General features: G+C 45.7%; 1 protein-coding gene across 1 annotated transcript in view; it reads left to right on the top strand.

Annotated features, from left to right (window-relative positions):
- Window positions 1–6,240: 6,240 nt before the first annotated feature.
- LOC124027262 (pleckstrin homology domain-containing family G member 4B-like) overlaps window positions 6,241–27,640 on the top strand; it is an 82,677-nt gene continuing 61,277 nt past the window's right edge. Inside the window, 1 exon segment of the mRNA XM_046339729.1 lies at window positions 6,241–6,552. Coding sequence (XP_046195685.1) covers window positions 6,550–6,552 — 3 coding nt within the window. The 5' untranslated portion in view covers window positions 6,241–6,549.

Raw genomic sequence — 27,640 nt, 5'->3', positions numbered from 1 at the left:
TGCCTTATCCCGTCTCTTTAGTTCTTCTGTGGCTTCTACTGATCCCGAGGGGATTCTTCCTTATGGGCGTGTTGTCGGGTTGACAGTCTGGGGAATTGAGAGACAGGTTAAGCAAGCACTCACTCACACTGCGTCGCCGCGCGCTTGTCCTAGTAACCTTCTTTTCGTTCCTGTTTCTACTCGTCTGGCTGTTCTTCAGTGGGCTCACTCTGCCAAGTTAGCTGGCCATCCCGGCGTTCGAGGTACTCTTGCTTCTATTCGCCAGCGCTTTTGGTGGCCTACTCAGGAGCGTGACACGCGCCGTTTCGTGGCTGCTTGTTCGGACTGCGCGCAGACTAAGTCAGGTAACTCTCCTCCTGCCGGTCGTCTCAGACCGCTTCCCATTCCTTCTCGACCATGGTCTCACATCGCCTTAGACTTCCTTACCAGTCTGCCTTCGTCTGCGGGGAAGACTGTGATTCTTACGGTTGTCGATAGGTTCTCTAAGGCGGCAGATTTCATTCCCCTCGCTAAGCTTCCTTCCGCTAAGGAGACGGCACAAATCATCATCGAGAATGTGTTCAGAATTCATGGCCTCCCGTTAGACGCCGTTTCAGACAGAGGTCCGCAATTTACGTCACAGTTTTGGAGGGAGTTCTGTCGTTTGATTGGTGCTTCCGTCAGTCTCTCTTCCGGTTTTCATCCCCAGTCTAACGGTCAAGCAGAAAGGGCCAATCAGACGATTGGTCGCATACTACGCAGCCTTTCTTTTAGAAACCCTGCGTCTTGGGCAGAACAGCTCCCCTGGGCAGAATACGCTCACAACTCGCTTCCTTCGTCTGCTACCGGGCTATCTCCTTTTCAGAGTAGTCTGGGTTACCAGCCTCCTCTGTTCTCGTCCCAGCTCGCTGAGTCCAGCGTTCCCTCCGCTCAGGCGTTTGTCCAACGTTGTGAGCGCACCTGGAGGAGGGTGAGGTCTGCACTTTGCCGTTACAGGGCGCAGACTGTGAGAGCCGCCAATAAACGTAGGATTAAGAGTCCTAGGTATTGTCGCGGCCAGAGAGTGTGGCTTTCCACTCGTAACCTTCCCCTTACGACAGCTTCTCGTAAGTTGACTCCGCGGTTCATTGGTCCGTTCCGTGTCTCCCAGGTCGTCAATCCTGTCGCTGTGCGACTGCTTCTTCCGCGACATCTTCGTCGCGTCCATCCTGTCTTCCATGTCTCCTGTGTCAAGCCCTTTCTTCGCACCCCCGTTCGTCCCCCCCCCGTCCTTGTCGAGGGCGCACCTATTTACAAGGTACGTAGGATCATGGACATGCGTTCTCGGGGACGTGGTCACCAGTACTTAGTGGATTGGGAGGGTTACGGTCCTGAGGAGAGGAGTTGGGTTCCATCTCGGGACGTGCTGGACCGTTCGCTGATTGATGATTTCCTCCGTTGCCGCCAGGATTCCTCCTCGAGTGCGCCAGGAGGCGCTCGGTGAGTGGGGGGGTACTGTCATGTTTTGTCTTATATTGTCTTGTCATTATGCTTTCCCTTCTGTTCGTTTCCCCCTGCTGGTCTTATTAGGTTCGTTCCCTTTTTCTATCCCTCTCTCTCCCCCTCCCTCTCTCTCCTCTCTCTATCGTTCCGTTCCTGCTCCCAGCTGTTCCTCATTCTCCTAACTCACTCATTTAGTCTTTTCACACCTGTCCCCTATTTTGTCCTCTGATTAGAGTCCCTATTTCTCCCCTTGTTTTCCGCTTCTGTCCTTGTCGGATCCTTATATGATGTTCGCTGTGCTGTGTCTTTGTCTCGCCCTGTCGTGTCTTGTCTCCTTCAGATGCTGCGTGTGAGCAGGTGTCTAGGTCTGCTACGGTCGGTGCCTTCCCGAGGCAACCTGCAGTCAATGGTCGAGTCTCCAGACTGTCCTCGTCACTACGAGTGGATTTTAGTTTTTTCATGTTTTGTTTTCTTCTTATATTGTCCAGGAGTATACTTTTGCCAGTTACTGGAATAAAGACTCTGTTTTCGCTAAGTCGCTTTTGGGTCCTCATTCACCTGCATAACACATGCAGAATTCTGCAAAAATATCCTCTGTGTACAACGTAGAACACCAAATAATGCATGCAGAGCAGAATTAGGCCGATACCCACTAATTATCAAAATCCAGAAAGGAGCCGTTAAATTCTACAACCACCTATAAGGAAGCGATTCCCAAACCTTCCATAACAAAGCCATCACCTACAGAGAGATGAAGCTGGAGAAGAGTCACCTAAGCAAGCTGGTCCTGGGGCTCTGTTCACAAACACAAACACACCACACAGAGCCCCAGGACAACAGCACAATTAGACCCAACCAAATCATAAGAAAACAAAAAGATAAAAAAACACAGCAAACTAGAATGCTATTTGGTCTTAAACAGAGAGTACACAGTGGCAGAATACCTGACCACTGTGACTGACCCAAACTTAAGGAAAGCTTTGACTATGTACAGACTCAGTGAGCATAGCCTTGCTATTGAGAAAGGCCGCCGTAGGCAGACATGGCTCTCAAGACACAGATCCACAAAGAATTTGAAAACAAATCCAATTTTGATACTCCCATATTTACTGGGGGAAATTCCACAGTGTGCCATCACAGCAGCAAGATTTGTGACCTGTTGCCACAAGAAAAGGTCAACCAGTGAACAACAAACACAAGTGTATATACAACCCATATTTATGCTTTTTTATTTTCACTTGTGTTCTTTAACCATTTGTACATTGTTACAACACTGTGTATATATATATATATATATATATATATATATATATATATATATATATATATATATATGTATAATATGGCATTTGTAATGTCTTTAATGTTTTGAGCATTTTTTATTTTTACCTTAATTTAACTATGCAAGTAGTTGTGTGTCATATATACAGTGCATTTAGAAACTGTTCAGACCCTTTACTCAGTACTTTGTTGAAGCACCTTGGCAGCGATTACAACCTTGAGTCTTCTTGGGTATGACGCTGCAAGCTTAGCACACCTGTATTTGGGGGTTTCTCACATTCTTCTATGCAGATCCTCTCAAGCTCTGTCAGGTTGGATGGACAGCGTCGCTAAACAGTGATTTTCAGGTCTCTCCAGAGATGTTAGAGAGGGTTCAAGTCTGGGCTCTGGCTGGCCCACTCAAGGACATTCAGAGACTTGCCTGAAGCCACCCCTGCATTGTTTTGGCTAAGTGCTTAGGGTCATTGTCCTGTTGGAAGATGAACCTACACCCCAGTCTGAGAACTTGAGAGCTTTGGAGCAGGTTTTCATCAAGGTTCTCTCTGTACTTTTCTCCGTTCATCTTTCCCTCAATCCTGACTGGTCTCCCAGTGGTTTTCATCAAGGATCTCTCTGTACTTTGCATTGTTCATCTTTCCCTCAATCCTGACTAGTCTCCCAGTCCCTGCCGCTGAAAAACTTCCCCAAAGCATGCTGCCACCACCACACTTCACCATAGAGATGGTGCCAGGTTTCCTCCAGACGTGACACTTGGCATTCAGGCCAAATAGTTCAATCTAGTTTTTTTTCAGACCAGAGAATCTTGTATGTCATGGTCTGAGAGTCCTTTAGGTGCCTTTTTGGCAAAGTCCAAGCTGGCTGTCATATGACTTTTATTGAAGAGTGGATTCCGTTTCCTTCTGGAAGGTTCTCCCATCTCCACAGAGGAACTCTGGAGCTCTGTCAGAGTGACCATCGAGTTATTGGTCCCCTCCCTGACCAAGGCCCTTCTCCCCCGATTGCTCAGTTTGGCCAGGCGTCCAGATCTAAGAAGAGTCTTGATGGTTCCAAACTTCTTCCATTTAAGAATTATGGAGGCCACTGTGTTCTTGGGGACCTTCAATGCTGCAGAAAATGTGTGGTACCCTTCCCCAGATCTGTGCCTCGAACACAATCCTGTCTCAGAGCTCTACGTACAATTTCTTCAATCTGATTGTTTGGTTTTTGCTCTGACATGCACTGTGCATTGTGGGACCTTATATAAACAGGTGTGTGCCTTTCCAAATCATGTCCAATCAATTGAATTTACCACAGGTGGACACTAATCAAGTTGTAGAAACATCTCAAGGATGATCAATGGAAACAGAATGCACCTGAGCTCAATTTCTAGTCTCATAGCAAAGGGTCTGAATACTTACGTAAATAATGTATTTCTGTTTTAGTTTTTTTAAATACATTTGCTAAAAATGTCGAACAAACAGTTTTTGCTTTGTCATTACATGTTATTGTGTGTGGATTGATGAGGAAGAAAGATAATTGAATCAATTTTAGAATAAGCTTGTAACTTAACAACATGTGGAAAAAGGGAAGGGGTCTGAAAACTTTCTGAATGCACTGTATTTCCACACTTTGAGGTTGGAATAATACTGTGAAATTTGGAAAACTATCCTAATGACCTTTTAGTGTAAGAGCTGTTTGAAAAGACTACCTGACATTTTTTCCTGTTTTGCTGGAATTTATGTTTTGGTCTGCCTGGTGACATCACCATTTTTATTGAAAACAATCACAGTGAGGTACTTCATTGTAACCCAGATTTGATTTGACATTGAGATAAAAATGCTGCATTGGTCCATTAAGGAATGTTTAGTCAGTCCTGATGTTCATCGCTCTCGACGACTGGAGAGAGAGAGCAGCCATATTAAATTTTGCCATATTCAAAGCACTTCACTTCCATTCCTTGTAGCTTTAAGCTGCAAGAAATAAACACTATTCTCTTTCTCTGTCTGTCTCTCTCTCAACGAAAACACTCAAGGAATGTTCAAGCAACCGCCGGTCACACACTAGCTCTTGAGTTTCATTCACCATACCAGCAACCCCTCAGAAATAGGCTACAGACCAGAGAGGGTGTAACCTTACATTCCATCGTTCTGCTGTGGAAGCAGCTAGCTATAGCTAGCCTATCACTCTGCTAATGCCCTGCTGGTGCACTGGGCCATTTTCATTCAGCACTAAACGTAAGAAAAAAGGTTGGAAACACGGAGGTACTATAATGAACTGGACCCTGGACGTCTCCTCTATGTCTTCTCTTCCAAGTGTTGTAACACTGGACAGTCTCATAGAGCAGAGGCTCTGTGCAGAGGAAATTAAAGAGGCTGCGTCCTAAAAATCACCATATTCCCTTTTTAGTGCACTACTTTTGTCTCTAGCCCTATGGACCCTGGTAAAAAGTTATACATTATGTAGGGAATAGGGTGCCATTTGGCAGGCAGTTTAAGCCTGCAGCAGCCACTATCCAGTAAAAAGAGGAGACTCTAAAGGGGACTAAGCTATGAAGCTACCCTCCCAAAGCCTTAATGATTAAAATAGACAGAAGGGGGTCGCTATAGAAGGAGGCGATATCAACGGTAGTGTGTGTTGTTATTGAGTGTGGGGAAGAGTGTATGGAAGGGTTTGTGTATGTATGTGTAAGTCGATATTTGAATAATCATTTCACTTTGGATCTCAATACAGACACACACTCATTTTAATACTTTATTGAGATCCAAAATGAAAAAAAGCTTTCAAGTGTGTGTCTGAGCACCTGTGTGTATGTGTGTGTGTTTGTGTGTGTGCGTGTGCATGTGTGTACGTGTGTGTGCGCGTGTGCCTGTGTGTGTGCGTGTGCGTGTGTGTGTGTGTGTGTGCGCGTGTGCCTGTGTTTGTGTGTGTGTGTGTGCGCGTGTGCCAGTGTTTGTGTGTGTGTGTGTTTGTGTGTGTGTGTGTGTGTGTGTGCATGTGTGCCTGTGTTTGTGTGTGTGTTTGTGTGTGTGTGTGTGTGTGTGTGTGTGTGTGCGTGTGTGTGTGCGTGTGCCTGTGTTTGTGTGTGTGTGTGTTTGTGTGTGTGCGTGTGTGTGTGTGCGTGTGTGTGTGTGCGTGCCCGTGTGCCTGTGCCTGTGTTTGTGTGTGTGTGTGTGTGTGTGTGTGTGTGTGTGTGTGTGTGTGTGTGTGTGTGTGTGTGTGTGTGTGTGTGTGTGTGTGTGTGTGTGTGTGTGTGTGTGTGTGTGTGTGTGTGTGTGTGTGTGCGTGCGTGCGTGCGTGCGTGCGTGCGTGTGTGCGTGTGCCTGTGTTTGTGTGTAAGAAAGAGAGAGAGAGCGAGAGAGAAAGAGAATCCCACACTGGTCTGAAGCTACTGCTTCCTCTGAGAAAAAGCCTGAAAAGCCTAGAGGGATTTTCTTCTGAAAGGAAAAGCTTTTCTCCTCCCCCTTCTCAGGCATTTTCTCTTGCTCCCTCTTTCTCCTGCGCTCCCACTTGCTCCAAAAACACAGTGCTCCCAGAGAAGCTGAGATGTGGAGCCAGTGAAGCAATAGGCAGCTAGACACTTCATAGCTCTGAGCTCAACTCACTGAAACGGGAAAGCCACTAACGAATGGGAGTTTTCCTTCTTATTCTGGGTCGCAGACCACTAACTGTCATGTCGACCTTCCTTTATTGATGGCAGGAACTTAGCTATTGAGAAACATGCCAAGAAGACCCCTCTCTCTCTGGAGTCCAATGGAATTTATCTGGACTGGATTATAAAGAAAAATGTGAAGAAAAATTCATCGGGATAGAAGAGATACAGTCAGAAAGATGGTAATGAATGGCACTTTTTCTATTGGGCTGTCATGTGCTTTTGTTTCAGTTGTCTCATGTTACAGTACTTCTCCAGGTCTATGAGTTGTGGTGCTCCACTGACCTACTGAGTCAATAACCTGTGGGTTTGAACGAGTCTGTGTTGTCTTTCTCAGTGGCTTCTTCTCTAATGCATGAATGGAGAGTGTTCTGTATGCATTTTATTATTCAAAGCATACTGTTGGCAAACTAAGATATAGAGTACAGTATGGATTTCATAGACGAATAGCAAAGCAAGTTAGCCTACTACAGCAGCAGGTGCTATGTTTTTGTATCGCCTTGATAATGTTCATTAAAAACGTATAATCAGAAAGAAATAAGTGAACGCTCACTACAAGTATTTACCAATTTCGGTCTCCTAAAACAGTTGCAGATATTACATGTATTGTCCCTAAAGCACAATGTACTGTATGTTGTTAGGGACACTATTTCATGCAGCTAACTGAACACATCATCTCAAGCCCCTCAGCTGTCCTCCACTACTTAAGAGAGAGAAAAGAAGCTGCAGGACCGTGTTTTTGTTATGTTGCGACTGCAAAACTTCAGCCCTTTGATTCGAATTGAATTGATATGAATTGCACTCATCAACGGGATAACCAATGACAGTATAGGGGCTAAGCAGGAGTATTTCTCACACTGGGCAGTATACAAGGCAGAGTGCTTTGCATTTTGGAATAATGTGATTCTTCAGTTCAGTGAGCTGCTTCTATAAACTCTGTCAAAGTCCGGCCCAGAACCCCACAGAGTCCTTTCTGTCTGTTAGGGACTAATCCTGGTAACAATGGGGACTAATTAATGACAGCGGTTCAACCACATGAAGAAGCCGAAAGTGGTGCGACCAGTGAAACATGAATGGGGTTTTGGAAAGATGTGGCCTTTTTAAACTTTTCTGGAGATGTTTTTGGCTCTATAATGTTGGAAGGAGGAAGACATAGTGGATAGCTTTAGTGGACCAACGCTGAGATTGGAGTCAATCAAACATGTGCCAAGATCCTGGAATCTGAGTAAACAAAAGCTGCAGACGATGATTGTTTTCAACGCATTCTCAAAGCAAAAACTATGACGTCTGAATTTGTCTGATCATTTGCATAGCTTATAACGTGCATTGTTTTGCAGTGCACGTTCATTTGATCAGCCTCCAGTTTTTGGCACTGCAGGGTTGATTGAATCCCAAGCCAAGTGATACCATACATGAAATATCTGTTCCACTTTCCGTTTACATCGTTGAATGTTACAGTAACTTCCCTGCAACCTTGAGTTGTAACTCCTTTCCATGGTTTGTCCCTTAGTTACACATCTAATGTAGGCTTCACTCACAGGTGCTATAGCTCAAACCATTCCTTGGGAAATTGTGTGACTGTATGGCTGCAATGTTCTTAGAACTTCCTACACTGTGACTGACGATATCGTCACGTTCGGCCCACCTGATTCACATTTGTTATCCTATCAGTTGAAATTATTCGATTACCATACTGTGCCTGTTCTGGTTTTCCATTTTCCATTTTTTTTAAAGCTCAATGCTGTTAAACAGTAATACTGCATGTTAGTCATTCACTACTTACTTGTCTGTTTGTTCAATACATGACAAATCACCATGTCAAGTAAACGCTTGACTAAGAAAATATAAAAATTCCTATCAAACTTCCTTGGGTCTAGATGCCACATCAGCATGCGTGCACCAGTCAAACACAACTTGGAGGTCTGATGCCGAACAGATTGTATTTGGGCCGCCACGCCAAAAGGGTTTGTCATGGGATTCAAACTTTATTCAAACTTCATGTAAATGATCAACCCCAAGGCCTGAGCAGCTCTTTTGGACCAATTCTCAACAGTTCAAAGTCAACAAATGTTTGACAGCTGAACACGTCTCTCCATTGCTCATAAATGACTGACACAAACAACAGAGAGTACAACATACAGTATGAGAAGGTCATGAATTTGACAGGAATACAGGTCAATGATTTGGTTGAATCTCGAATTGTTGGCTATAGTATATCATACATTGTGGAACACTTTCTTGGCATGTGCCAACACTACTTGACTCACTGAATCAACCCTATTGATACAGTAAGTTATGTGAGAACTACTTTGTCCATTAAGGATATTTCACAATACCATAGCACAATACCACAACATGATGCTCATAAAGTTGTGGGAACGTATGTTTTTGGTTTTATATTGGTGGTGGGAACGGAGCCATATGTTTCCTTAATTAATCGGAGAGTGTTTTAAACACTCTGAGAACAGAAGTGAACATTTCACCTGTTCTGGAAACATGTATTTTTAGGTTGCAGGGTGGTTCTTAGCACATTTTTACTCTGGTTCTTTGAAAGATTTCCTGGGATCGGAATAACTTCTTTAAAACTTTCACTGAACGTTTCAATAAAACACTATTTAATAACACTGCTAGTTTATTTTGGATTCACTTTTTAAAATATTTTTTTACTTCAAGCACATATAGGACACATTGAAATTCAGTTCCTTAGGCATTAATCCAGCCTGGTCAATAGAAACAGTCTTCTATTTCGGATATTTGAAAAGGTCTTGAGGACGTCGATATATGCCTTCCTTGGTGCTCACCCCCCAAAAAACAAACAAAAACAAGAAAACAATGACACAACACTGGGCACCAACTCTTGAGACTTGGCACTAGAGCATGCTGCTTGGCACTAGAGCATGCTGCTTGGCACTAGAGCATGCTGCTTGGCACTAGAGTATGCTGCTTTGACCATTGCGCCACAGCAGTTCACAAGGCGGAAAACAGCTAATTGTTTTAAATATTTTGTTTTAAGCCTTCCCCAAACCATAGCCCTAACCTTAAACTTGAAATAAATGCCTAAATTTAACCCTTTGAGTTGTTTCTATTTTAACCCTGCATAAACACGGAATTAACCCTATAACCACGTGGAATTAATGCACCCAAAAATTGACTTTCATCCATAATAAAGCAAATTGCCTTGGTTTTTCTAATGACTGCCTCGCCTGGTTCACCAACTACTTTGCAGACAGAGTTCAGTGTGTCAAATCGGAGGGCATGTTGTCTGGGTCTCTGGCAGTCTCTATGGGGGTACCACAGGGTTCAATTCTCGGGCCGACTCTTTTCTCTGTATATATCAATGATGTCGATCTTGCTGCAGGCGATTCCCTGATCCACCTCTACGCAGACGACACCATTCTGTAAACCTCTGGCCCTTCCTTGGACACTGTGCTAACTAACCACCAAATGAGCTTCAATGCCATACAACACTCCTTCCGTGGCCTCCAACTGCTCTTAAATGCTAGTAAAACCAAATGTATGCTTTTCAACCGTTCGCTGCCCACACCCGCCCGCCCGACGAGCATCACCACCCTGGATGGACTATCCTACCGATCCTCGACTTTGACGATGTCATCTACAAAATAGCTTCCAATGCTCTACTCAGCAAACTGGATGCAGTTTATCACAGTGCCATTCGTTTTGTTACCAAATCACCGTATACCACCCACCACTGCGACCTGTATGCTCTAGTCGGCTGGCCCTTGCTACATATTCGTCGCCAGACCCACTGGCTCCAGGTCATCTATATGTCTATGCTAGGTAAAGCTCCGCCTTACCTCAGCTCAGTGGTCACGATAACAACACCCACCCATAGCAGGCGTTCCAGCAGGTGTATCTCACTGATCATCCCTAAAGCCAACACCTACTTTGGCCGCCTTTCCTTACAGTTCTCTGCTGCAAGTGACTGGAATGAATTGCAAAAATCACTGAAGCTGGAGACTTTTATCTCCCTCACCAACTTTAAACATCAGTGTGTTATTGGCTTGTTTATTGTGTACTCCATGTGTAACTCTGTGTTGTTGTCTGTGTCACACTGCTTTGCTTTATCCTAGCCAGGTCGCAGTTCCAAATGAGAACTTGTTCTGAATTAGCCTACCTGGTTAATTAAAGGTGGAAAAAAAAATTCAGAAGTGAAATGATGAGACTAACACATGTATTGTGACTCAAGGTCTTCATAGATCTGGGTCCAAAATTCTAACTTTTCCGTTGGATCCGGGTCATGCCCTGTTTGAGTGTCATCTGGTCTCTTCAGTATGTAACTACAGCTAATATACTTGAGTGGAACTAACCACGTCTCTGCATAGCCTATAGCATATTTATTTTACAATAATAAGGTGAATTTATTGGCTTTTATAAGTCCTATTCAACATACAGTACCAGTCAAAAGTTTGGACACACCTACTCATTCAAGGGTATTTCTTTATTTGTATTATTTTCTACATTGTAGAATAATAGTGAAGACATCAAAACTATGAAATAACACATATGGAATCATTAAGTAACCATAAAAGTGATAAACAAATCAAAATATATTTTATATTTTTTGATTCTTCATAGCCACCCTTTGCCTTGATGACAGCTTTGCACACTCTTGGCATTCTCTCAACCAGCTTCTTGAGGTAGTCACCTGGAATGCATTTAAAATAAGAGTGCCTAAATAAATGCTTCACAAGAGTTCAAGTAACAGACACATGTCAATGTCAACTGTTCAGAGGAGACTTAGTGATTCAGGCCTTCATGGTCAAATTGCTGCAAATAAACCACTACTAAAGGACACAAATTAGAAGAAGAGGCCAAGAAACACAAAAAATGGACATTAGACTGGTGGAAATCTGTCCTTTGGTCTAGTCAAAATGCATGATTTTTTGTTACAACCGCCATGTCTCTGTGAGACGCAGAGTGGGTGAACAAGATGATCTCCACATGTGTGGTTCTCACCGTGAAGCATGGAGGGGAGGTGTGATGGTGTGGGGGTGCTTTGCTGGTGGCACTGTCTGGGATTTATTTAGAATTCAATGCACACTTAACCAGCATGGCTACCACAGCATTCTGCAGCAATACGCCATCCCATATGGTTTGCGCTTAGTGGTACTATAATTTGTTTTTCAATAGGACAATGACCCAACCCACCTCCAGGCTGTGTAAGGGCTATTTGACCAAGAAGGAGGATGATGGAGTGCTGTATCCGATGACCTGGCCTCCACAATCACCCGACCTCAACCCAATTGAGATGGTTTGGGATGAGTTGGACCACAGAGTGAAGGGAAAGCAGCCAAATAGTGCTCAGCATATGTGGGAACTCCTTCAAGACTGTTGGAAAAGCATTCCTCGTGAATCTGTTTGAGAGAATGCCAAGAGTGTGAAAAGCTGTTATTGGTATACTTTCAGAGATTGTTGAATTATTGCTTTCTATCCCAGTTTTAAGTTAATGTGGTGTAATGGATCCCCATTAATCCTGTGCTCTCCGTCTTGTGATAATAGAACTGTTGTAGCCAGCCAAATGCACTTCACAGCTCGCCCACCTTTTAGCCGCAGAGAGATCTTGGCATTAACAGAGAACAAGACAAAAACACAGCAACTGTCAGTGCCGTTCACCCACATAAACATACACACACATACCACCCACCAGTGTCTCCACACTCAGTGTTTACTGAAGGCAAAATCATTCACTGTGATACCTGGAGTGCAAAGACTAAATGGGATGCCTTACGGGCTAAGACTACCCCTATTAGTGCTGCGTCCAACTCTTTGGCCTTTTTAACTAGGTGAAGGGTACTCTGGGAACCATTACTTACAACTCCCGAAAAAAGCTCAGAGAATAGCTTGGAGATGAAAAAATACAGTGTTTTTTTCATGATAAGTGGGTCGTCAGTATTCAGCTGTCGAAAAAGTGCCCGGAAAAAAAACGCATGAACAATTTTGTGGTAAAGGAATCGGAGTCAGAGTAATTCTGTTAGCGTGGAATTGCCCAGATATGAAAAACATATATATTTTTTAAAAGCTGCCTGATGTTCCTCTCACAATAGGATATTTTTCTTTGGGTTGGGTTGCCAGAATTGGCATGTGAACCAGTTCCACAGGTGTGCAACTTCGCCAGGCATTGGTGAAGGGGTTGAGGTGTAAGGATGCAGGGGCTCACTTTGAAAACTTTTAATAATCCTTCCTTCCTTCAAATTATAAATCAATATGATTCTATAGATGAAAGCTAGGTTAAACTTGAACTTTTACCTAGCAAAGCATTTCAAGATATTCAAGGAAAGGAGGAATTAACAATGCAATGTCAAACTATTAAGGATTTTTTATTTATATCATAAGCATTGTTGCTTTTGCCCATTGTCCTCAGAGGCATGGCACAATACAGTATAGGGCTTAATGTATTTTATTCATCTGTTACTCCAGATTCAGATCAAATCAAATGGATATATATAGCCCTTCGTACATCAGCTGATATCTCAAAGTGCTGTACGCTTATGAAGTTTGGCATGAACACAGAGTACAGAGGGACCCTAAAAAAAAACTTGTTGCTAACCGTGGCCACTGCTCGTATCAGATCATTTGTATTTTCCCTTGAATCCCAGCACACCCACAGGCACCTCCTTTAATAGCGGCCCTTCCGAGGACAAAGACAAACAAAACATCAGACACCCCTAACACTGCCGGAGAGTCTTGGAGGCTAGTTAATTAAAACTAGTGCTGTATACAGTAGGCCAAATCCATTTGCTAGCAACACAACATACAAGACTTCAGTAAAGCTAGATGGATGGATGGATGGATGGATGGATGGATGGATGGATGGATGGATGGATGGATGGATGGATGGATGCACGCAGGGACGTGTCTTGTTGGGGGCCTTCTTTATTAGGCGGGTTCAGCTTTAAAAGAATTTACAATGGCTTAGTTAAATTGTGTGCCCCTTTGCCAAAGCCCTGAGCCATGGTTTACAACAGGGCCTCAGACAAAGACAGTACTGTCCCAACAACCAACGAGAGTAGCTCTCTCCTGAAGAAATAGAGGAAAAAGAGAAAGAAAGGAGGGGGTGGGGGAACATGCTGGGAACAGGGAGCATGCTGGGAACAGGGAAAGAGTTGTTGCACATTGAAAGCTTGAAATACAGACCTTCTTATACCTTAAAGCAGTTTGTTCTTAGTTTATTTGCAAATTATACATGTGTTCGCTAAAACAAGTATCTTGCCCTCTTTACAGCCCATTTACTGTATATCGTACTGTCCTAAGTTGCTCTAAATGCTGATACATGAGGGATACGGCACAAGTGACACAAAGTGCATAACTCAAAAATAAGCCATACACCCCGAGTAGGGCTCCCGAGTTGCACAGCAGTCTAAAGCAAAGCATCTCAGTGCTAAAGGTGTCACTACAGACCCTGGTTCAATTCCAGGCTGTTTCACAACTGGCTATGATTGGGAGTCCCATAGGGCAGTGCACAATTGGCCCAGCATCGGCCGGGGTAGGCCATCATTGTAAATAAGAATTTGTTTTCAACTGACTTGCCTGGTTAAAGAAAGTAAATACATTGAAACTGCAATTGCGTTTCAGTTATATGATCTCTCTAACGGTTATTTTATCTATCGCTTGTTTTGGGAACAATGTGGAATTGTCCTGCCCACCACCTTGTGTCCACACAGACATAATAATGTGGTTTTGGGTAGATGTGTCATCTGGGATTTGCTGTCTACCTGTCTGTCTGGCCAGACAAGCATGTTGAGTCACTAGAGTTTACAAATGGTTCACTGCTTTTTCTCTAAAACCACACACCATCACTTCTAATCAAAAGTGACATTCCTTGGAGCATTGGAGAGTTTATAGCCTACTATCCCTGCGTAGTGGTTAGGGTTGTGGTCTTTACCCCAGAGGGGTTAATGACTTACCTGTCCATCCCTCACGAGGGTTTGTGGAAAAATGTGATGATTAGTTCTTGAAATCATGAGCCCATAGCATGTCGCACAAAGGGATAGGGGGTCATTTGGTTGGAGGTCAGAGATGATCTTTACGCTACGGACATTTGCATTTGTTTTACACGCCTTTAAGCTTTTGACCTTGCTGCTGATTACAGGGTTCAAACACTGCCAGTCTACACATGGCGTGACACACACCTTGACAGGTTGTTTACATAGCCATTGAAATCTAAGAGCAGTCCTGCCTTCGTTGACCAGTGCCCAAGGCAGTAAAAGGAGGGAGGGAGGGAGGGAAAGAGAGAGAGAGAAGTAGTCAGTGAGAGGGGGGGTATGTAGAGAGAAAGAAAGAGTAGGTAGAGCAAGAGAGAGGGGCGTAGGTAGAGAGAGAAAGAAAGAGGACTATAAACGAATGTCAAAGCTGACGCGCATACCTATATAACGTAATATGACGTAATGACGCCATGAAAAATATAGCGCTACACATGAAACACAGCATTCCTAACCTAGCCCACAATGTCTGCTGTGTGGATCGAGCAGTCAACAAGTCAAGCAGTCATTTGAAAGAGTAAGACAATTTCAGCGAGGTAACTCAAAAGTGAAACCCATTAACACCAAGATAATGGGATTCATTGCCGTTGACAATCAACCGTTCTCTGTCATGGATGATGTTGGCTTTCACTGACTGGTCGAACACTGGTACACACTATCAAGTAGGGGAGATTTTTCAAATGTTGCCCTACCGGAGCTACACAGTAATGTTGAAACTCACATCCATGAGAGTCACTGCTATTAGCTTCACGACATTTGGACCAGCGATGTCAGCCCCATGACCATTATGAGTCTGACAGCACAGTGGGTCGATGAGGATTTCATACTGAGGAAAGCCGTATTACATTTACATTACATTTAAGTCATTTAGCAGACGCTCTTATCCAGAGCGACTTACAAATTGGTGCATTCACCTTATGATATCCAGTGGAACAGCCACTTTACAATAGTGCATCTAAATCTTTTAAGGGGGGTGAGAAGGATTACTTTATCCTATCCTAGGTATTCCTTAAAGAGGTGGGGTTTCAGGTGTCTCCGGAAGGTGGTGATTGACTCCGCTGTCCTGGCATCGTGAGGGAGTTTGTTCCACCATTCGGGGCCAGAGCAGCGAACAGTTTTGACTGGGCTGAGCGGGAACTGTACTTCCTCTGTGGTAGGGAGGCGAGCAGGCCAGAGGTGGATGAACGCAGTGCCCTTGTTTGGGTGTAGGGCCTGATCAGAGCCTGGAGGTACTGAGGTGCCGTTCCCCTCGCAGCTCCATAGGCAAGCACCATGGTCTTGTAGCGGATGCGAGCTTCAACTGGAAGCCAGTGGAGAGAGCGGAGGAGCGGGGTGACGTGAGAGAACTTGGGAAGGTTGAACACCAGACGGGCTGCGGCGTTCTGGATGAGTTGTAGGGGTTTAATGGCACAGGCAGGGAGCCCAGCCAACAGCGAGTTGCAGTAATCCAGACGGGAGATGACAAGTGCCTGGATTAGGACCTGCGCCGCTTCCTGTGAGAGGCAGGGTCGTACTCTGCGGATGTTGTAGAGCATGAACCTACAGGAACGGGCCACCGCCTTGATGTTAGTTGAGAAGGACAGGGTGTTGTCCAGGATCACGCCAAGGTTCTTAGTGCTCTGGGAGGAGGACACAATGGAGTTGTCAACCGTGATGGCGAGATCATGGAACGGGCAGTCCTTCCCCGGGAGGAAGAGCAGCTCCGTCTTGCCGAGGTTCAGCTTGAGGTGGTGATCCGTCATCCACACTGATATGTCTGCCAGGGGGAAAGGAGAAGATTAATTGTGTGTCGTCTGCATAGCAATGATAGGAGAGACTATGTAAGGTTATGACAGAGCCAAGTGACTTGGGGTATAGCGAGAATAGGAGAGGGCCTAGAACAGAGCCCTGGGGGACACCAGTGGTGAGAGCGCGTGGTGAGGAGACCGATTCTCGCCACGCCACCTGGTAGGAGCGACCTGTCAGGTAGGACGCAATCCAAGCGTGGGCCGCGCCGGAGATGCCCAACTCGGAGAGGGTGGAGAGGAGGATCTGATGGTTCACAGTATCGAAGGCAGCCGATAGGTCTAGAAGGATGAGAGCAGAGGAGAGAGAGTTAGCTTTAGCGGTGCGGAGCCCCTCCGTGATACAGAGAAGAGCAGTCTCAGTTGAATGACTAGTCTTGAAACCTGACTGATTTGGATCAAGAAGGTCATTCTGAGAGAGATAGCGGGATAGCTGGCCAAGGACGGCACGTTCAAGAGTTTTGGAGAAAAAAGAAAGAAGGGATATTGGTCTGTAGTTGTTGACATCGGAGGGATCGAGTGTAGGTTTTTTCAGAAGGGGTGCAACTCTCGCTCTCTTGAAGACGGAAGGGACGTAGCCAGCGGTCAGGGATGAGTTGATGAGTGAGATGAGGTAAGGGAAAAGGTCTCCGGAAATGGTCTGGAGAAGAGAGGAGGGGATAGGGTCAAGCGGACAGGTTGTTGGGCGGCTGGCCGTCACAAGACGTGAGATTTCATCTGAAGAGAGAGGGGAGAAAGAGGTCAGAGCACAGGGTAGGGCAGTGTGAGCAGAACCAGCGGTGTCGTTTGACTTAGCAAACGAGGATCGGATGTCGTCGACCTTCTTTTCAAAATGGTTGACGAAGTCATCTGCAGAGAGGGAGGAGGGGGGGGAGGAGGATTCAGGAGGGAGGAGAAGGTGGCAAAGAGCTTCCTAGGGTTAGAGGCAGAAGCTTGGAATTTAGAGTGGTAGAAAGTGGCTTTAGCAGCAGAGACAGAAGAGGAAAATGTAGAGAGGAGGGAGCGAAAGGATGCCAGGTCCGCAGGGAGGCGAGTTTTCCTCCATTTCCGCTCGGCTGCCCGGAGCCCTGTTCTGTGAGCTTGCAATGAGTCGTCGAGCCACGGAGCGGGAGGGGAGGACCGAGCTGGCCTGGAGGATAGGGGGCATAGAGAGTCAAAGGATGCAGAAAGGGAGGAGAGGAGGGTTGAGGAGGCAGAATCAGGAGATAGGTTGGAGAAGGTTTGAGCAGAGGGAAGAGATGATAGGATGGAAGAGGAGAGAGTAGCGGGGGAGAGAGAGCGAAGGTTGGGACGGCGCGATACCATCCGAGTAGGGGCAGTGTGGGAAGTGTTGGATGAGAGCGAGAGGGAAAAGGATACAAGGTAGTGGTCGGAGACTTGGAGGGGAGTTGCAATGAGGTTAGTGGAAGAACAGCATCTAGTAAAGATGAGGTCGAGCGTATTGCCTGCCTTGTGAGTAGGGGGGGAAGGTGAGAGGGTGAGGTCAAAAGAGGAGAGGAGTGGAAAGAAGGAGGCAGAGAGGAATGAGTCAAAGGTAGACGTGGGGAGGTTAAAGTCGCCCAGAACTGTGAGGTGAGCCGTCCTCAGGAAAGGAGCTTATCAAGGCATCAAGCTCATTGATGAACTCTCCGAGGGAACCTGGAGGGCGATAAATGATAAGGATGTTAAGCTTGAAAGGGCTGGTAACTGTGACATCATGGAATTCAAAGGAGGCGATAGACAGATGGGTAAGGGGAGAAAGAGAGAATGACCACTTGGGAGAGATGAGGATCCCGGTGCCACCACCCCGCTGACCAGAAGCTCTCGGGGTGTGCGAGAACACGTGGGCGGACGAAGAGAGAGCAGTAGGAGTGGCAATGTTATCTGTGGTGATCCATGTTTCCGTCAGTGCCAAGAAGTCGAGGGACTGGAGGGAGGCATAGGCTGAGATGAACTCTGCCTTGTTGGCCGCAGATCGGCAGTTCCAGAGGCTACCGGAGACCTGGAACTCCACGTGGGTCGTGTGCGCTGGGACCACCAGATTAGGGTGGCCGAGGCCACGCGGTGTGGAGCGTTTGTGTGGTCTGTGCAGAGAGGAGAGAACAGGGATAGACAGACACATAGTTGACAGGCTACAGAAGAGGCTACGCTAATGCAAAGGAGATTGGAATGACAAGTGGACTACACGTCTCGAATGTTCAGAAAGTTAAGCTTACGTAGCAAGAATCTTATTGACTAAAATGATTAAAATGATACAGTACTGCTGAAGTAGGCTAGCTGGCAGTGGCTGCGTTGTTGACTTTGTAGGCTAGCTGGTCAGTGGCTGCGTTGTTGACACTACACTAATCAAGTCGTTCCGTTGAGTGTAATAGTTTCTACAGTGCTGCTATTCGGGGGCTAGCTGGCTAGCTAGCAGTGTTGATTACGTTACGTTGCGTTAAAAGAACGACAATAGCTGGCTAGCTAACCTAGAAAATCGCTCTAGACTACACAATTATCTTTGATACAAAGACGGCTATGTAGCTAGCTATGTAGCTAGCTACAATCAAACAAATCAAACCGTTGTACTGTAATGAAATGAAATGAAAATGTGATACTACCTGTGGAGCGAAGCGGAATGCGACCGGGTTGTTGAGTTCTATTCGGAAGACGTTGGCTAGCTGTTGGCTAGCTAGCAGTGTCTCCTACATTAAGGACGACAAATAGCTGACTAGCTAACCTCGGTAAATTAAGATAATCACTCTAAGACTACACACTCTAAACTACACAATTATCTTGGATACGAAGACAGCAAAGACAGCTATGTAGCTAGCTAACACTACACTAATCAAGTCGTTCAGTTGAGTGTAATAGTTTCTACAGTGCTGCTAATCGGTGGACGTTTGCTAGCTGGCTAGCTGCTGGGCAGAGCAGTGAAGACCATGTTAGGATGACGAAATACGATAATTACGCAATTATCTTTGATACAAAGACAGTTATGTAGCTAGCTAAGAAGAAATTGCTAAGATTAGACAAATCAAACCGTTGTACTATAATGAAATGTAATGAAATGTAATTAAAAAGTTATACTACCTGCGGAGCGAAATGCGGATGCATTTACATAAATACACCTCTGCTGTATTGCATGCTCAAGAATGTGCTGGTTCTCATACCACTGCTGCCATTTCAATGGCATTTGAGAACATATTTGAAACTTGGAAACATGAACAATCCTAGCTCCATTCGAACAACTGTCTCGAGAAATAAGCTCAACTGCATCTGTCAAGGCTTTGAAATGCCTGGTCAACAAAAATGCCAACACAGACCATCGGGTTAACTTTGAACAAGCGATTCGGTGGCATTCTCACTGTGGCGCCACCATGCTCGATGCTAGGTACAAGGACCGCTACATCGATGCAGAGAAGAAACAGGGTTTATGTTATATGTTATAGACATATTATATTATTATATTATAGACATAGCTGGACAAGATGGAAACGGACACAGTGACAATGCGCACCGAGGAAGAGAGGCCACAGACAGACAGCTAAAACATCACTGCTTGACATGTACGATGAAATCCTGGTTGAGACGAAACAGCACAGCAAGTAAGTGAAAGAAATAGGTTTTGATTATGTTTCACTGGAAATGGGGACATACGTAAATGCAAACCAAATAACTTGGTCAGTGTGTGTGTATTTCAACTATTTAACTGTACTAGAAAAATGCAATGGCTGCAAGAATGTTATATATCGGTTATCGGTATCAGTATTGTTTTTTTTTGGCAAGGAAAATATTGGATCTTATTGGTCATATCAGTGCATCCCTACTACATCATTTCAGTTGAGCGTACCAGAGCTTCGCCAGTCTATCGGAAGTTGATGCTGTTGCTTTGCAACCTACCAAGTAGCTTGTTAGCATAACAAATGACTAGCTAAACATTTTACGATTTCAGATGTGTTCGTAAATTCAATCTGTAGTGCCAGAGTGTGCTCTGTGCCTTCATAAATTTGGAGCATTGTCCGATTGAGTGTGTTTTGCTCTCGAAGCGTTCAGTGCGCACACTGGATGCTCTGGCCAAGGAGTAGGGTTGCGTTGGGTAGCTACTTCCAGACACAAATGAGCGAACACCTCACTCTGACCATTTTACTCTCCCTAGCAGAGCTGGTTAGGCTGTTTTCATGTTATCCAGAGCATTGGTGACTGTAACTGTGCTGCTGGCAACAATTAATTATGCTTTTTGTTGGCAATGTTTACTGACACCGGCCATATTCAATGGGTGTTGTCGAGTGTTCCTAAATTCATTAGTTATTCTGCACGAGAGTGCTCTGAAATCGGAGTAGATTGATAGAATTAACAATATTCCTTGATACGCACAATGACAATACCACTTAGCTAAGAATGATGTGAAGAATGATGTGAATAATCAAGTCAAAAAAGTTGGGTAGTTAGTTAGATATCAGATAGTTATTATACTGCCTGGCAAGTTAGATGTATTAGTATTAGATGTATTAGTAGCCAACTAACATTAGGTAACTAAAGTTAGCTAACATACCGGTAAAGTACATACTGTTGTAATTCTATGCGGTTCGTAAGGATAGCATAGATAACAAATGGTCAGCAAACATAACGTGTAACATAACTTATTTGAAAAGTCATTACTTTATTACATTGCTCAACATTTTCTCAACATTTTCTGAAATATTTGTCATAATTTGTTAAAGCAGTGAATTTGTATCCGCTCTCGTCCGACATCGGTCGCCTATTTATTTTTCTTAAAATCTGAAAAGTTATGAAGCCACGCCCATTTTCTGAAGAATTTCATTGTGGGCCCTAAAAGAACGGAAATAGTGTCCACTGCATGTATACTTAGTATTTTGGCGAACTTAGTATGACATCCAGGAACTTTTGGCATACTAACCATTTCCATACTATGACCAATAAGCATACTATATACTCAATTCACATCATAAATAGTACAGTTAGTGGGGTTAGTATGAGTATTCAGCTTAACTCTTCAGTGCTTACCTCAGTGAAATACCCAGGGGTCATCCCTCTGATAGACAGGACAAAGACCCACCCATCACGACAGATGCCACAGCAGAGAACAGACAATCCATGTCAAACAATGACCTTTGATTGAAAGGCTTCAAGAGTGTGTTGAATAGGGTTAAATCTCTGGATACACAGGACAATAGATGCCAGATGGAAAACCCCAGGATGACACACACACACACACACACACACACACACACACACACACACACACACACACACACACACACACACACACACACACACACACACACACACACACACACACACACACACACACACACACACACACACACACACACACACACACACACACACACACACACACACACACAGCAGGGCTTACTTGAGTGGGCGGCAGGGTAGGAGGTACTGGAATGTTGCTGTCAGCTGGATTCAGAAGTAGTCTACTGTTTGTGTGGACTAGGGGGAATCCCAATAGTGTAATGTGCTTTCCTCTCCCTGTCTCCTCTCCTTCGTTTGCACTGATCTGAAAGCATTAGATAGGTGAAAGTGATGTGGTAGATGCCCAACAAGGATTTGCTTACACCAGCTCAGTAACATCAGTGCAGGTAATGGAGCCGAGAAGAGGAGGCTAATACTTCCTATTGAGGTACATCCTCCTTTTTTTACATATGGAAATAGAGCTAGATACAGCAATATACTGTAAAGCTGTTATGTGTTGTCACAAGGATGTGGGGCAGTGATAGTGCAAGGGTGTAAATGGGAGTTTCCAAATTGTTATAAGCCAGAAGTCATGAGAAAGAGAAAGCGCTGACATATAAAGCAATAGCATCAATAATATTGAAAACAATGCAACATACGAATTCATCCTCGTCCCCCTTTCCCCTACGCTATAGTATGGGGGTCATTGTTGTCAAACGGGTTTCCTATTTTCATAATCTGTTTTTGTTGCTGAGTTGCTTATATCATCGCATTTCATTTCATCACAAATCATCAGATATTAGATTAAGAGGGCTGACAAGTTGCTATGAGCCTGGCCAATGCTTAGCATGTAGTCGGAAGCCAATAGCCCCCTCTGAGACACGGCTCCTTTATGCAAATACCGGACCCGTCAGCCATCAAAGACAGTGTTTTCCCTGGGAAGAAGTCATGCTGAACTGCGCACGGCTCCAGCCTGTTTGGCATGTCATGCTGGCAGTTGGTCAAGTGTAATGGGATACAAAAGAACTCATAACACCAAGCTCCCTTCCTCCACTCACTGCACTTGGCTTAAAGAGGCATTCTGAACTGGATCCAGCTGCGGAGCTATGTTTACTGTAGCTCAATGGGGTCTCACTCACCAGAATATATCACCAGCCAAGCCACCCATGAGGTGGAATGAGTTAGGGTGAGAGGCAAAATGTCCAATGAGTTCAGCCTGTCTGGATTGAAAATGTACCTTTTCAGGATTTGGTCATTTTAGCCAGGTGTGAAGTTAATGAAAAGACGTAGCCATTTAAGGTTATATTAGATTTTTACCTTAATTAACTAGGCAAGTCAGTTAAGAATACATTCTTATTAATAATGGCGGCCTACCACGGCCAAACCTAGACGACGCTGAGCCAATTGTGCGCCTCCCTATGGGACTCACGGCCGGATGTGATACAGCCTGGATGTGGCTGTCAATGTGCCTGCTAGCTAGCTTCATTCATTGAAAACACAGAGTTGGAACTTATGTAATATTATTTTATAGGTCCGTAAACCAATTACAAGGTATTTAGGTAACACATTACTCAACACACAGTGTCATAACACATTATGACACGGTCATAACCATGTCATAATGTCATAACAGCTGACATAACTTGTCATCACATCTCATAATATGGTCACGAGTCTCAACGTCAACAGTGAGGAGGCGACTCTGGGATTCTGGCCTTCTAAGCAGAGTTCCTCTGTCCAGTATATGTGTTCTTTTGCCCATCTTAATATTTTATTTTTATTCGCCAGTCTGAGATATGTCTTTTTCTTTGCAACTCTGCCTAGAAGGCATCCTGGAGTCACCTCTTCACTGCTGATGTTGAGACTGGTGTTTTGTGGGTACTATTTAATGAAGCTGCCAGTGGAGGACTTGTGAGGCATCTGTTTCGCAAACTAGACACTCTAATGTATTTGTCCTCTTGCTCATTTGTGCACCGGGGCCTCCCACTCATCTCTCTATTCTGCTTAGAGACTGTTTGCGCTGTTCTGTGAAGGGAGTAGTACACAGCGTTTTACGAAATCATCAGTTTCTTGGAATAGCCTTCATTTCTCAGAACAAGAATAGTCTGACAAGTTTCAGAAGAAAGTAATTTGTTTCTTGCCATTTTGAGCCTGTAATCGAACCCACAAATGCTGCTTCTCCAGATACTCAACTAGGCTAAAGAAACAAACGTTTCGTTTGTTGTTTTCGTATTCAGTTATTTCATGTACTTTTTCATTCATTAAAGTCATGAGTAACCTACACGCTGCATTTCGGTCTGACTCTCTTCATTCAACAGATGAATGGAGTCGAAAAGGAAAGCACGGCGACGCAGAGCGAAAACCGAAAGTAACTGGGGAGAGCGCAGAGAGAGAGTGGCTGAGTCAGGAGTCAGACCTGAGCCTACTCTCCCTGTTAATTGTGAGGAGCAGCAATATAAGGACTTCTGGTCTTGGGAGATGATATTAGACGGTAAAGGACCCTGGGCGCAGCCGGGAGAATATCGCCGTCCCAAGGAGGAAATAGAATCAGCTAAAGTGGAGAGGCGCAGGTATGAGGAGGCAGCACGGCGACGCGGTTGGAAACCGGAAAAACAGCCCCAAAAAATTATTGGGTGGGGGCTAGAAGGGAGAATAGTTATGCCAGGTAGGAGACCTGCGCATACTCCCTGTGCTCACCGTTGGGCAGGCACCGTGTTATGCTATGGAGCGCACGGTGTTTCCAGTGCGGGTGCAGAGCCAGGTGCGGCACATACCAGCCCTTCCTATTGGCCGGGCTAGAGTGGGCATCGAGCCAGGTAAGCTTGGGCAGGCTCGGTGCTCAAGAGCTCCAGTGCGCCTGCACGGTCCGGTCTATCCAGAGCCACCTCTACACACCAGACCTCCGGTAGCAGCTCCCCGCACCAGGCTTCCTATGCGTGTCCTAGATCCAGTACCACCAGTTCCAGCACCACGCACCAGGCCTCCAGTGCGCCTCGCCTGTTCAGCGCAGCCAGCGCTTTTCTCCTCTCCTGCGCTGTTGGAGTCTCCCGCCTGTTTAGCGCAGCCAGAGCTTTTCTCCTCTCCTGCGCTGCCGGAGTCTCCCGCCTGTTTAGCGCAGCCAGAGCCTTTCTCCTCTCCTGCCCTGCCGGAGTCTCCTGTCTGTCCAGCGCGGCCAGTGCTCCCAGTCGGCCCAGCGCGGCCAGTGCTCCCAGTCTGCCCAGCGCGGCCAGTGCTCCCAGTCTGCCCAGCGCAGCCAGTGCTCCCAGTCTGCCCAGCGCTGCCAGTGCTCCCAGTCTGCCCAGCGCCGCCAGTGCTCCCAGTCGGCCCAGCGCGGCCAGTGCTCCCAGTCTGCCCAGCGCGGCCAGTGCTCCCAGTCTGCCCAGCGCTGCCAGTGCTCCCAGTCTGCCCAGCGCCGCCAGTGCTCCCAGTCGGCCCAGCGCGGCCAGTGCTCCCAGTCGGCCCAGCGCGGCCAGTGCTCCCAGTCGGCCCAGCGCGGCGAGTGCTCCCAGTCGGCCCAGCGCGGCCAGTGCTCCCAGTCTGCCCAGCGCGGCCAGTGCTCCCAGTCTGCCTGGCGCCGCCAGCGCCGCCAGTCTGCCCAGCGCCGCTAGTGCACCAGTCTCTTCCAGATCTGCCAGACAACCAGTCTCTTCCAGATCTGCCAGACAACCTGAATCATCCAGTTCCGCCAGCCAGCCAGGATTTACCGGAGCCTACTACCTGCCTGAGCTTCCTGTCAATACTGGGCTTCCTCTCAGTACTGGGCTTCCTCTCAGTACTGGGCTGCCCCTCGGTACCGGGCTGCCCCTCAGTCCCGGGCTGCCCCTCAGTCCCGGGCTGCTTCTGTCCCGAGCTGCCCCTCTGTCCCGAGCTGCCCCTCTGTCCCGAGCTGCCCCTCTGTCCCGAGATGCCCCTCTGTCCTGAGATGCCTCTCTGTCCCGAGCTGCCCCTCTGTCCCGAGCTGCCCCTCTGTCCCGAGCTGCCCCTCTGTCCCGAGCTGCCCCTCTGGCCCGAGCTGCCCCTCTGTCCCGAGCTGCTCCTCAGTTATGTGGGGATCTGGGTGAGGACTATTAGGCCATGGTCGGCGGAGAAGGTGGATTATCCCAGGACGCGTAGGGGAGGTACTAGGACATTAATGGAGTGGGGTCCACGTCCTGAGCCAGAACCGCCACCATGGACAGACACCCACCCGGACCCTCCCTATGCTCTTGAGGTGCGTCCGGGAGTCGGCACCTTAGGGGGGGGTTCTGTCACGCCTTGGTCATTGTATTTTGTGGTTTTGTTATATGTTTGGGTAGGCCAGGGTGTGACATGGGTTTATATGTTGTATTCGTATTGGGGTTTGTATTATTTGGTATTGCGGCTGATTAGGGGTGTGTCTAGTTAGGTTTGGCTGCCTGAGGCGATTCTCAATCAGAGTCAGGTGCTTGTCGTTGTCTCTGATTGAGAACCGTATTTAGACAGCCTGACTTTCGCTGTGTATTTTGTGGGTGTTTGTTCCTGTCTCTGTGTAGTAGTCACCAGATAGGCTGTAATTAGTTTCACGTTTCATTTGTTGTTTTCGTATTCAGTTATTTCATGTACTTTTTCATTCATTAAAGTCATGAGTAACCTACACGCTGCATTTCGGTCTGACTCTCTTCATTCATGTCATTTTTAAATCAAATTTTAAATGACTTTTAGAAAATACACTTTATGACACGGTCAAAAAGCATTAAGATAATCCTGTGGCACTTTACTTAGACTAAGAAAATACACTTTATTATACTGTTAAGAAGCATTTTGACAATCAAATCATATAAGTCAGATAGGCCTATCACATACATGCCCTTATGCCAGTCATCAGTCAAAAAGAGGGTGCCTTGTCCTGCTCCTGAAATCTGCTCCTGCATTCATCCCAGTCATCGGCAACAGAGCATTGGGGTAAGTACATGTCTGACATCAATGTGTGCAAAAATATAAACGCAATATGTAATGTGTTGGTCCCATGTTTCATGAGCTGAAATAAAAAATCCCAGAAATGTTCTGTACGCACAAATATCTTATTTCTCTCAAATTATGTGCAGAAATGTGTTTACATCCCTATAAGTGAGCAGTTCTTCTTTGCCAAGATAATTCATCCACCTGACAGGTGTGCCGTATCAAGTAGCTAATTAAACAGCATGATCATTACACAAGTGCACCTTGTGCTGAGGACAATTAAGGGTCACTTTAAAATGGGCCGTTTTGTCACAGATGTCTCAAGTTGTGACGGAGCATGCAATTTGCATGCTGACTGCAGGAATGTCCACCAGAACGGTTGCCAGAGAATTTAATATTAATTTCTCTACCATAAGCTGCCTCCTATGTCATTTTAGAGAATTTGGCAGTACGTCCAACCGGTCTCACAAACGCACCCCACGTGTAACTATGCCAGCACAGAACCTCCACATCCAGCTTCTTCACCTTCGGGTTCGTCTGAGGAGGGGTGCTGACGTGTATTTTTTTATTTATTTTTATTCCACCTTGATATAACCAGGTAGGCTAGTTGAAAACAAGTTCTCATTTACAACTGCAACCTGGCCAAGATAAAGCATAGCAGTGTGAACAGACAACAACACAGAGTTACACATGGAGTAAACAATAAACAAGTCAATAACACAGTAGAAAAAAAAGAGTCTATATACATTGTGTGCAAAAGGCATGAGGAGGTAGGCGAATAACTACAATTTAGCAGATCAACACTGGAGTGATGAATGATCAGATGGTCATGTGCAGGTAGAGATACTGGTGTGCAAAAGAGCAGAAAAGTAAATAAATAAAAACAGTATGGGGATGAGGTAGGTAAATTGGGTGGGCTATTTGACGATGGACTATGTACAGCTGCAGCGATCAGTTAGCTGCTTAGATATCAGATGTTTAAAGTTGGTGAGGGAGATAAAAGTCACCAACTTCAGCGATTTTTGCAATTCGTTCCAGTCACAGGCAGCAGATAACTGGAAGGAAAGGCTGCCAAATGAGGTGTTGGCTTTAGAGATGATCAGTGAGATACACCTGCTGGAGCGCGTGCTATGGGTGGGTGTTGCCATCGTGACCAGTGAACTGAGATAAGGCGGAGCTTTACCTAGCATGGACATATAGATGACCTGGAGCCAGTTGGTCTGGCGACGAATATGTAGCTAGGACCAGCCGACTAGAGCATACAGGTCGCAGTGGTGGGTGGTATAAGGTGCTTTAGTAAAAAAACGGATGGCACTGTGATAAACTGCATCCAGTTTGCTGAGTAGAGAATCGAAACTATTTTGTAGATGACATTGCCGAAGTCGAGGATC

Source organism: Oncorhynchus gorbuscha, linkage group LG03, assembly GCF_021184085.1.
Source record: "Oncorhynchus gorbuscha isolate QuinsamMale2020 ecotype Even-year linkage group LG03, OgorEven_v1.0, whole genome shotgun sequence".
In the NCBI taxonomy this organism is placed as follows: Eukaryota; Metazoa; Chordata; class Actinopteri; order Salmoniformes; family Salmonidae; genus Oncorhynchus; species Oncorhynchus gorbuscha.
This window is presented reverse-complemented; position numbering and strand designations above follow the sequence as displayed.